This window comes from Mus caroli, unplaced genomic scaffold (genome assembly GCF_978045245.1).
Source record: "Mus caroli unplaced genomic scaffold, Mus_caroli_1 scaffold_4, whole genome shotgun sequence".
NCBI classification, from domain to species: Eukaryota; Metazoa; Chordata; class Mammalia; order Rodentia; family Muridae; genus Mus; species Mus caroli.
Window position 1 is genome coordinate 122,271,749 of NW_028227259.1, and position 12,075 is coordinate 122,283,823.

General features: G+C 51.0%; 1 protein-coding gene across 1 annotated transcript in view; it reads right to left on the reverse strand.

Moving 5' to 3' along the window:
• Fbxw8 (F-box and WD repeat domain containing 8) overlaps positions 1-12,075 on the reverse strand; it is an 88,137-nt gene that overhangs the window by 18,739 nt on the left and 57,323 nt on the right. Inside the window, exons 6-7 of the mRNA XM_021162838.3 lie at positions 10,639-10,835; positions 7,637-7,843 (exon numbers count right to left, since the gene is read on the reverse strand). Of these exons, the coding sequence (XP_021018497.1) occupies positions 7,637-7,843; positions 10,639-10,835 (404 nt within the window). The remainder of the gene's footprint in view (positions 1-7,636; positions 7,844-10,638; positions 10,836-12,075) is intronic.

A 12,075-nucleotide genomic window follows, 5' to 3' on the forward strand; every position in this document is an offset into this window, starting at 1 on the left:
TCCAGGACTGGGCTCTTCCTGGGAAGGAAGTGCCAATCACATAGGCTGTGCCAGGATCAGGGCTTTGTGATGTGGGCAGATGTCTATAAAGGACCATACCGACCACATCGACACCTACTGTGACCCACGCCTGAAAGGAACCGAGTGAGCGTATCCTGAGGGGTCCCCGTGTGTCTCCTTAGACATGCCCAGGGTGGTGATGGCCTCCTTAGAGCAGTGAGCAGTGGCAGCTTCAGCACAGGGGAGGAAGGTAAGGACATGCCCACCATGAGCACTGAAGAGGGCAGATTAGTCACCATGCAAACATGCCCGAAGCCTGAGAGCCTGCATGGTGCGCCTCATCACAGAAAGCAGCACAGACAGCATTAGGGCCACAGGCCACATGGGCCTTATGAGAGAGACAGGGCGTCAGTGCATGCACTTTGTAGGGAGAAATGAAGCTGCAGGCCAGGGACCACTCTTTAAAGTACAAATGCTAGTGTCTTCAATGGCGGTGACAGAAAGAGTGGTCAGAGTTCTCACAGCCTGTAGGCCTGATGCCGTGAGCCAGGCAAGCCAGGCATTTACCTAATTACCCTATCTTTTGACCAGTCTGACTTCTGCTTCAGCCCCAAATTAGATGAGAAGCGACTCAGAGGGTGGGCCGACGGCCAGTCCCTAAGCCACACCACAGAAACAAAAGGCAGCTGAAGGGGGCTAAAGTCAGCAGGTAACAGGCAGAGCCTTTACTGCGGGTGCACAGGTCATAGACATGATGCACTTACACACACACACACACACACATACACACACACACACACACACACACACACACACACACACACACATCCTCTGCTCACTGTGCAGTCTGTGATGCTGTCCCTGGGGTCCTGCAGAGCAGCATGGCACTCGATTCTCCCACTCCCGAGTCTCAGCTGCCACCTGCACTTAGCCACCAGGAAACTGAACTGAAAGCCACCTGAAATACCTTGCCTCACACTGCACAGAGACCAGCTGGGAAGCAGGCTAGGCAGAGCCCAGTCCTTCCCACCCCAGATACCATACTGGAGAGCCCCTTCCTGAACTCAGCCCAAACTGGCTATTCCCAAGAGCCAGCACAGTTCTGTGTGCAGGACTCCACTGTGCCCACATTCATCTGACCCTAGAAGATGCTATAAGGTGAGACTACCACTTTTCTCACTTCCTATAAAGAAATGGAGCTGACAGAGAACACATCTCTCACCCAGCTAGGAAGTTCTGGAAGTAGGCTTCGATGTTCCTGCTCTTTAAACCTCTACTCCAGGACACCCCAAATGCAGTCCTAGCAGGAATGTCAATGGTAGCTCTGGGAACGCCACACCCTGGCCAGGCACACTGATCACCAGCTCTGCTCCTGTGAGTGCCACCTCAGACATGTCAGGACTTCTGTGCTCTAACTACCTGGGCTGCTTCCCAGCTGTTGTGGGCTACAGTGCTGGTTAGCAACAGGGTCAAAACGTGAGCTGTGGGTTCCTGTGTGTCGAGGTCAAGGGAGGGACCACGAGGCTGAAGCTGAGGCCCACGCTTCTGGAAGGACATGAAGAGAGGAGAAGGGAGAGGGAGAGGAGGCATGTGCTAATCCTGGGCAGGAAGGCATACCACATTCAAGAGGTGGACGCCTCTGGCTGCGTACAGAGACTCGGCGCGGAGGTGAGGATAGAGAGTTGGAAGCTGAGGTGCTCTCCGACTTCTGAGGGCTTTGAAAGCCAGGCTACAGGCAGGCAGGAGGGCCTCACCCACATGCTCCGCGTGGGCCATTTTTCTGATCTAAGTGGAAATAGTTGATGTATGAGTGTGTACCAAGGAGTGCAAGGTATGCAGGGGTATAGGTGTGTGCCAGGGAGTGCAGGAGTGTGGGTAAGAGTAAAGGTATGGGTAGGAGTGCAGGGGTGTGGATATGCCAGGGATGGCTGGGTGCAGGAATGGGAGGAGGGGTGTAGGGACACAGCTCTGGGGCGTTTTCAGTGTGCATTTCAAAACCTCCTGTGAAAAGATGTACGAGTTCCCAATTCAAGGAAGTGGGGAAGTGGAACCCCAGTCCTCTGTAGGCACATAGGTGCTCGGGCCAGTGCCTCAGCCTAGACTGACAGGGACCTGAAGAAAAATGGGTGTGGACCTGGGGTTAGGTCCAGCAAGTCAAACGTCAGCAGGGTACTATGCTTGACGAGGAGGGATGCAGTAGCTAGAACCCAGGTCATGGCAGGGCTGCCACTGACGGCTAGCCTTCAGAGGACACGCAGTCTCAATCTCACTTTAACACTCAGCAAACCTCATGACTATGCCCAAGTCCTGTAATTTGGCAAGAGACTGCTCAAGTGTGAGCTGGGCTAGCTTTCCTCTGCCTAGCTGCAATTCAGGAACCCATCCAGAATTCACTGTTGAGGGGGTGATATAAGGAGCAGTTCTGGGGTCCACAGAAGAAGTACGAGCACAACTCAATAGCTGATGCTCATGCTGACCCACCCCTGCTAACCCAGGACTGACAGAAGACAGATGTGCAGGCCACGTTAATAAGGCACAGTCTGGGAAAGAGCAGGAGTCCTCCACTGTAACTGCGGGGAAAGAGCAGGAGTCCTCCACTGTAACTGCGGGGAAAGAGCAGGAGTCCTCCACTGTAACTGCTGGGGTCATCTGAACACAGTAAACATCTGAAATAGTTGGAGGCTGAGCCCACACCGGCCATGAGCTGTGTTCTTACTCTCCCTCTCTCCTTCCCTGCTCAGCCCATCAGCCTCAACCGTCTGGACCGGGTGGGAGCATGCAGCTTACCCTATAGCCACTGTTTTCACACCTGGAAGGAGGCAAACATTTCCACCAGGTCCCCCCAGATCCCGAAAAACATGCTGATTTTTAACACTGACAAACCTAGCTGCTGTCTGGGCAATATTTACCCTGAGACTCATCTGGCACAGAGATATCAAAGCCATCCCATCTGTGCTAGGGAAATAATCCCAACAGTCAACTCCAAGTTCAGTCTCCCAAGTGTGTAGGATGGTGAACCAGGACAGGTCTACATATAATCAGGGAAGTCACTGGAAAAATTAGACCCTAGATAAAAATCTAATCTTAATTCAAAAGTCCAGTAAAGGGCAGTGGGCATGATATATGTCAACATAATGCTTTGTAAACGTGGTTAATGTCTTCAGAATACTGATAAGTTAATTTAAAAATCCAGAAATACTACAAATATCAGTGGCATACAAAACTATGAAGGGTGTGTGCAAACAGAAATTATCTGAGGTGTGGTGCCAGCCCTGCCGGCAAAGCACCCGTATCAGCTCCTCATATCAGCCCTCACTCACATTACCTCCTCACTCACACCAGCCCTCACTCACATCAGTTCCAAATGGCCCGTTCCACTCATAGGCCTCTTTCAAAACCAGTCTCAGGAAAAGAAACTAACCCGGGCTCCCACACCTCCCAGGGATCCCTCGGGTTCCAGCTGGCCTGAGCCACCTCTCTCCACCAGCCTGTTGTCTCTGTCTGCACAACTCTAACTCCTCCCCAATACTAGTGGGCACAGGAGCACCAACCGTACCAAGCATCACCACAATTTCTGGACTGGAATATCAAGGCAAGTAACGTTATGAAGTTTATGTCTCTGAGAGTCCTGTTCAGCCCACTGATCAAACCTTCTACCTAGTCACTTCACCCTTCCAGGAAGCACAGATCCTAAGTCCCAGTCAGTTACCTCCCCAGCAAGTAACAACAACGGCTTCCACAGAACCCTTCATGCTGCATGGCCTTAGAGATCTCAGTTCTGAGTCTTCAGAAGCTGCTGGGCACCAAATGTCCCAAGTGACCCTGGGGCTCTGTGGGGACGTGTCAAGGTTCCCACTAAAGGTTAAGAGTGTGCCATTCGTCCTTCCTTAACAGTAATATCAACAAGATCAGGGATTGGCATTAAGAGCAACACCTGCACAAAACAATCTCGAATCTTCATTTCTCATTTTTTGGTTATCTTTGAGATTTTCAGCACTCTGGAGTTCCCAGAGTTCCCCGTGTCCACCCAGCCTCCCAAGAGAGAACCTCTGCACCCTGGTTACTCTGACAGAGCAGAGGCTGAACAGGAGAGGAAAGCGTGCCTGACCCATGGGATCCTGCTCACTGATGTGACGGAATCTAACAACGCTGGGCCCTCTTCCTTCCAGAAAACTAGTCTTCAGGAGTCAGCCGTCAATGCCCCGACAAAGAAGGAGCTAAGACACAGAGTTCTGGAGAGCATGTGAAAATATTTTACAAACTTTCAATTACGGCTTGTTTGTCTTGCATGTGAAGTATTAAGTCTTGACTCTCACACGCAGAAACCTCAACAGAAGAAAAGATGGCGCTCTGATTTGGCAGACAGGGCAGAAGGCAACCCTTCTGCAGCACACTCTGACCCAAGGCTCCAGACAGACGCTCCCCTTGTGGCCAGTGCAGGCAACCAATCCCAAGTCTCTTCCTGGCTGCACATGGGCAGTCATTAGCTCAGAGAGTCAGGCAATTACTTTCTAGTGTGATGTAAGCTGCCGCAGCCCAAGCCAGCCTCCCTCCCTGCCCAGCTCACTCCAGCCTGCGATGACTTCACCCTTTGCCCTGATTAGGATGCACTCCGCATGCTGCTTAATACAATCTGCCATCAAATGCCAAGAGCTTCAGAACTAAATTGGGAAATATGTCCAGATCCACAGAGCGATGCTAAGAGCACTAAGTGGGGCTCCGGATCCCTTTATGAGACACGAGCTCATCGACAGCATGGTGTTCGCCTGCGGCAGCTCTGCCTCTAGCCATCCACCCTGAGAGCACATTCAGGCAGCAAAGAGATTAATAAAGGCAGTGTGCTGTTATAAATCGTTACAGAAACAAAAGCACTGCTGATGAATTCCAAACTATGTGACAAAAACAAGTTTTAGGAGGCTGCTGGACTATCAGGGGCCATGTTGAGGGCTGTGTGGATGCACGACAGTGTGAAATGACGTGGTTAAGACACTTCTGCCTCTTCTACTGTCAGCTGCCATTCAGTGACATTTATACTCAAGTCTGAGAACCAAAACGGACATCAGAGACTCAGAATTCTTTTCTGCTCTAAGTTAAAGACCTCCGAGCAGCCCCTCTTGCTGGGACACTGGGAATGATTCCTGCACCATCAACATATAAGACAACATATAAGCCTCAGCTGCTCAGCCCCACTCACCGAATCCAGAAGTCATGGTCCATTCCTCATTGCCTAAGAGAGGCCAGACAAGTGTTCCCCAGAACCATGGGCCCCAGAGGAGTACCCAGCAAGCAGCAGGGAGGTGCCCAGCAGTGCACTCACCACTCTGCACCATGACACTGGCCTAAGTGCTGCTGGCACTGCCACTCCATGTGGGGAAGCCTTCCAAGCAGAGAGATACAAAGTATAAACTGAACAGCAAAGTCAGCCGCAAAGCCTAGAGAAGAGGCACTCAGGAAGTCTGTGGGGTGGGCACTGTCACCCCTCAAGAATATCCTCAGGGCAGCAGGTTTGACCCAGTGAGTCTTCAGAGAGAACTTTACCCTGTGAGCACTGGTGCAAGCCACACTCTTGCAGAGTGGGTGGAATGATGAGGCCACACACACGGCCTGATCGATGCTAGAAAGCTCTAAAACCCAACCAAACAGCAGCAGGGGGCTCTGTGATGTGTTACAAAGTCACCCCAACGGGCAGAGACAAGGAGCAGTGATGCAGAGTGCTCTAGCACTTATCCATGTTCATCTTCCTGAGGCAGGCCACTCATGAGAGCCCTAACTGGCCTGGACTCCCTATATAGATCAGGCTAACCTTCAAGACAGATATCTGCTTGCCTCTGCTCCAGGATGCTGGGATGAAAGGTGAGAGCTACCACACCCAGCTCCATCCACACTTTACAGAAAGAGGGCCCATTTCACAAGGATGCACAAGAAATGGGCAACACCAACTTGGCTCCAAAACCAAATGACAGGCAGTAGCTGACAGGCTTGGGGAGGAAGCTCTTGCCTTGCACTTCCCATATCTGAACTTCTCAATCAGGAGAAACTTTATCGAGTCCAAACAAAAGTACCCCAGGGGCTGGAGCAGTGGCTCTGGTTCAAAGTACTGGCTGTTCTGCCAAGGACCTGGATTTAGTTCCCAGAGCCCACTTGGTGGGTCACAGCCATCTGGAACTCCCATTCCAGGAGTTCAGTTCCCTCTTCTGGCCTCTGCAGGTACTGCATGCTTAGTGCCCAAACATACATACAGACAAAATACCCCCCCCCCCCCCACACACACACATATATATTAAAGTGTTTAAAAATCTGTTTTAAAGTAAAAGCAAAAATATAAACTAGAAACTTTTCTTTGACTTTGTATAGCCAAAGAAGATGCTGGTAAGTGCTGTGTGGCACCTGCTCTGCCCTGCACATCAAGCCCAGGAACAACGATTGCATCAGGGTCCAGGTGTACAGAGCGCTGACTCTCCCAGGCCTGCCAGCCTGCACCACCAAGGGCAGCCCTGCTCCCAGCTCAGACAGACAAGCTCTGTAGAGGGCTTATTAACACAGAAATCTGTGTGTGATGCTGTCTAACACTCCACTGCCAGTCACACACTGATGTCGTGAGTACCTGCGATGCCCACAGGACCTGCCAACTGACTGGATGAAGGGTGGACGCCGAAACACTATTACTCAATGTTTACACAGCTGTGGGCCTAAATCACCAGTGTGGTCAGCATATGGTACAAAGACATCGTCCAGTGACCAGAAATACCACCCTTGGATACTCCTACAGGCTACGGAGTTAAGCCCCCGACTAAAATCTATCACAGTGTTTGGACGTCAGTGGGCTTTTAACATGGCTGATCAATAGTGGACTGTAGTTAAGCCCCAGTCCTGTATCAGGTACAAATGAAGTCAGATCAAAACTCTCTGTTCTCACAAAGCCTTCATCTGAGTCCTAGCTATAAAGAGCAGACGCATGTCAGTCGGTTGCTGGTCTGTGTCAGTTAAGCCATGCACTGGAGGCTCAGTGACTATGTGCTTGTGAACTCTGTGAATTGGCCGTATGCATTCAGATGGCACTGAAAGTGCCTGTGCTGCTCATTAGGCTGCTGTGAGCTGCCTACCAGCAGGTTTGCCTAGAGCTATACACACGGGGAACTTATGTCTGTGCCTCTGGCCTATGAGCTCTAAGCACAAGCTGGAACTCTACAGGAGGGAGCTGGGGACATGAGAGGTGAAACACTGCCCAAGGTACATTGCTAGGCACAGAACAGGTCACGTACCATGACCCTCTGTCTACAAAGATCCATCCTCAGTCTCTGTCTGTCTGGCGTCTACATGGACACCTGTGTGCAGCGGAAGAGGAACTACGTCTCGTGCTCCATTTCATTGCCTGGACATTTCTGCCTTGCTCATACACTGCCCTGAACCAGCTGAAAACAAGAGCATTCAGAGTGTTAACACACTGCTTGTGTGGTGGTACACATGGCTCCTCCCAGCACATCATGAGTTCAAGGACAGCCTGGGATATGCGAGACCCTGTTTCAAACAACCATAACCAAACTAAACAAAACACAAAGTGCTTCATTTTTTGGCTGCCTTAAAAATCAAATCCACACTCTTCCTTGTTAATGTATACATGCCACTGTTTCCATACCTTGTTTCCTTCATACACCCATCCCAGACTCTTCACTCCAAAGGCAACCTGGCTGGCTGAGACATCCAGACACGTGGCAGGCTGGCCATAGACATAATGAAGGGTTCTGGCTGAGTCGTCGGCCTTCAGCAGGTACACCAGGTCCCCGGCCGTGGCTATTGCTACAGGGTACCTCCCAGTATTCGGAACTATTTCAAGGTAGTCAACCTGTGGAGAGAGGAGTTGTTTAGTGCCCCCCAGTCATCTCGACTTGGTCTGTACAGTCAAGAAACAGTTGAGCACGGGGACCATTTACAGGGATGGGCATGGCTCCTGTCCAATGAAAAGATGCCTGTAACAGTGAAAACCAAGTGCACTCTGAGAAGGGAAGCCACGTCCCCCTGACTCAGCACAAGCAAGGCTCAGGAAGCCTGAGGACACAGCTGGAAGGACCAGGAGATCTAATCCAGTCCAACTCCTGCTAAGGCAAGGATGGCAGCACTTACCATTGGTGTGAGCTCACTGTGGCCTAGGAGGTCCTTCTATCAGACCTGCATGGCAAAGGCTTGTGCACCGTGCTCACTGAGAGCCACTCCTGTCAGTGTGCAGACATAACACAGCCACACCGCCAACCACAGGACAAAAGCTGAAGACTTCCTTATGGTCCAAATGGGATCACTGTGGGAGGGACTGGGGCTGGGGAGCAGGAATCCCAGTGGGCTCCCCCCTCAAGGGGAGTCAGGCTGTGAGACAAAAAGACAACTTCCAGCTCTTGGTCTTACTGGGTCTTTTAAATCCTGACCATGGCTGTGTTTAGAGTTATCCCTTGTTTTGTTGTTTTACTCGACACTGAACAGTAAAACTGCCCCAGTTCCGCGTGAACAGAGGCATCTGTCAAGTACATGTGAGCATCAGAATGAAACTCTACAAAAGCTAAATTGTCTGTTCCTAGCTCTCTCCTGCCTGCCTGTCAGACAGTGACCCCGCCCCTGTGCCATGTGACCATCTGAGGACAGAGAGTTACACAGACAAACCACACTCTTGTCATACCTTCCCTGACTGCATGGGGGGCAGAACACACTCTAGGAGTAATCCACTTCTCCCCAGAGCAGTGCCCATCACACTGCAATCACAGAGAGCGTGGATGCAGAAGGTGAGCCACTGCAGAATCAGGAAAATCCATGGTTGAAGGGACAGCACTGCACAGACACTGCCAGAGGCCTGAGTTCTGCAGGCTGCCCCAGGGAACTGAGCACAAGCAAACATCCGGTGCCTCTGCTAATCCTGGGCCCCAATCATGCTGAGCAGCCCAACATCTTGGGCTGTGGGTTCATCACAAAGGCCAGCTGCTCCAAGCTAGCACTGTAGACCTGGGAACACTGCCACAGTTATTCAGGAAGCACAGCTAGAGAACAAAGATGGTCGACTCCATGGGCCAAGGGTGCCTGATCCAGGGATGCATAGCACACACTATGGTAACTTGGCACCCAGACTGGAAATAATGCTGGGAGCTGACCCGCCCCAGCAGGGCTGTCCACTCCTGTCTCTGTAGAAACTCACTTCTTAAATACACCTTTTGGCTGCCCATTTAACTTCATCTTCCAGCTGGGTTTCTAGCAGGCCAAGAGACTCAGACTGGCAGTGGCAGCCATTCACTTGGAGGTGTAAACGACCTCTAAAGCTCCCAGTCAGCCCCAGGATGGCACCTGACTGCCAAGGCAGGATTTACACCTCATGAGGGGTTCTTAGCTTGTGAAAGTGTGGCTGGTCCACAGAACAAATGGAAGCCCTGCACCCCAAGTCTCTCTCTACAGCTGACAGCGTCAGGTCGTGTTAGAGGAACACTGAGCACCGCAGAGCTGATCTGAAGCAGCAAGCTTAGGGAGATTAAGCAGTGACCCCAGGTGTTTGGTGCTTGGTATTCAAATCTAAAGATCCCACAGGGAAAGGGAGAGAGGGGACCGGTTCCAAGTCCCCAAACCTCCTTGCTCAAGGCTAGCTCTTCTGCTCCCCTGGCTCATGCCAAAATGATGTGTGCTCAAATTAAATACAAATTTGGCAAAGACAGATGAATACTGCCATATCACCAAACCATGTCTGCTTGGTGAACAAGACTGGTGGCAGCCCTGTGCGAAGCCTCCCAAGCTGGCTCAGCTTCCTGTGGCATCCTGAGCCAAGCTCCCAATCTACACTGGCGTCCGTGGACCCCCTCAAAGGCTCCTCCTGACTCTAGGTGAGACAACTGTGTAGGGTGAATGCTTTCTGCCATGCAGACTGTAGCGTACCACTGCTGTTCACTTAGCTGTTAGGCCAGAAAGGAAGCAGGAGCTCACAGGGTGAGTCTGCCACGCCAACAGGAAGGAGGTTGGGACCATGGTAAGAACAAACTCTGGCCCTGAAGTCACCTCAGTGTTTGCACGTGCTGCTGTGTTGTGTTGTGTTAGAAGCTGGGGGTGGAAAGATGGCTCAGCAGTTAAGAGCATTTACTGCTTCTTACGAATGCCTGGAATTAGATTACCAGCTCATAACACTTACAACTCCTGCTCCAGGGAATCCAACCTCTCATGAGCACATACCCAAACACAAAAAGAAAAAGAAGGAGAGGAGGAAGTAGAGGAGGAGGAAGTAGAGGAGGAGGAAGAGAAAAAGGAGAAGGAAAAGGTGGAAGAGGACGAAGGAGAGGAGGAAGAAGAGAAAAAGAAGAAAAAAGAGGAGGAGGGGAGGAAGAGGAGGAAGAAGAGGTAGAGGAGGAGTGGGGCTGGAACCCAGGGTCTCATGTAGACTAAGGGAATGTTCTACTATTAAGCTATAGCCTCAGCCCAGCAATTGGATTGAGTCACAACTTAGCTTGGAAAAAAACGGAAAGTCAATTCACCACTCTGAGGTGCTCTTGACTTCTTGGGGCATGAAGGAAATTGTAGTCCCGTCTCAGGGGGCTGTTGGAAGCTTCATGAACAGAAGCCCTGGGCATCATCACTCTGTCTACCTCTGAATGCAAACTAACAAGCACAGTAAGCGCTCACCAGTTTCTGAACTTCAAACTCCGAGGCCACATGCCAATGGCCCTCCTCGTTGGGGTACAACATCACAACGTCAAAAGCAGAAGCCGTGGCAACAATGGGCTTTTCCTGGCTCAGCGCAAGGGCTTGTATTCTTGCGTCATGCTCAAAACGAAAGATAGGGAACCTTCCGGTTCTCAGGTCCCAAATGTTAAGGATCCCTAGAAGGAGAAAAGCAGAGAACAACGGTAAAGCTGGTACGCACAGACACAGAGCAATCATACAGTTGCTTTTTGGATTACTGTGTGAGGATGACAGTGTATGGCTCTTTGTCTGAGCCTGTACCGCTGTCCTAGTCAGCATACTGTCTGACATCAGCAGTACTTACACAGGACTACTGGGCAGGCCTTGGGAGACTCCCATGATTTCTTCTATGGCTCGCCCATAAAGTTAGCCCTAGTTCTGACCTCCCTACTGCCAACAGTGGCACGAGTCACTCTTGGTCTCTGTGCATCTCTAACTGAAAGTGCCCGAGTCCAGATTCTTGCTCTGATGTAGCACCCTGCACATACAGTTAGGTGTTGCAAGACTTCCACATGGCTGCAGCCGATAGCTGCAAACAGCAACAGAGCTCTCTTTCATGGAAGGGCTTAAACACACATGCACTTCTCTAAGAACTATGATCAAATGAGGACAGGCAGGCCACAAAAGGCTCTGTGACATGGTCCCCCGGCATATACTTTGGTAAACTCTCTCTATTCTGCCTCAGAGGGAGATGATGTGCTACAGAAAATGAACATCTCGGGGCCTGCTCATTAAATAGGACCTAGGGTCTCCTCTCCAGGAGGTCTCATCTTGACATGGCCTCTTCCAAGTACTGCTGCTCTGTATCTGTTCCAAGGCATCACACAGTGTGGACTGCAAGTGTTTTAAAGCATCACACAGTGGGAACTGCTACGCAGAGCCTCTGGTTGCTTAGCACTGCATGCCTCCTCTCACTCTGTGTTCTCCACTGTGAGAAGAGCAGAGTTACCCCATTCCACACAGACAGGACAGGCTAATCAGTAAAGTCGCCTACATTCTGCCTGGCATGGAAGCTGTTTAACACAATGCACCCTGGCACACTTGGAGTGTTAACTTTGGACACAGCTTTCACTTTCAGCTGAGGACTGATGTGACCGGCATCCTTTCCTCAACAGAACTGGATGTAGCAAACACAGCTCAGTACAAAGCGAGCTCCCACGGACTCAGACACTCAGGGCTCCTCTATCATCACGGCCACTCTCTCTGAACAACCCCGATACTGTTGACCCTCTTCTTCAGTTACGTTCTTATGTGTACAACCAGGCAAGCCAACCCTTGTCAATGGCATTGGTGCAACCACAGTCCCCTAACACCAATTTTGGTGTGCAAGCATTTAGTGCTCTTAGGTTTTCTTGGACTAACTGTCCCTTTCTCTCT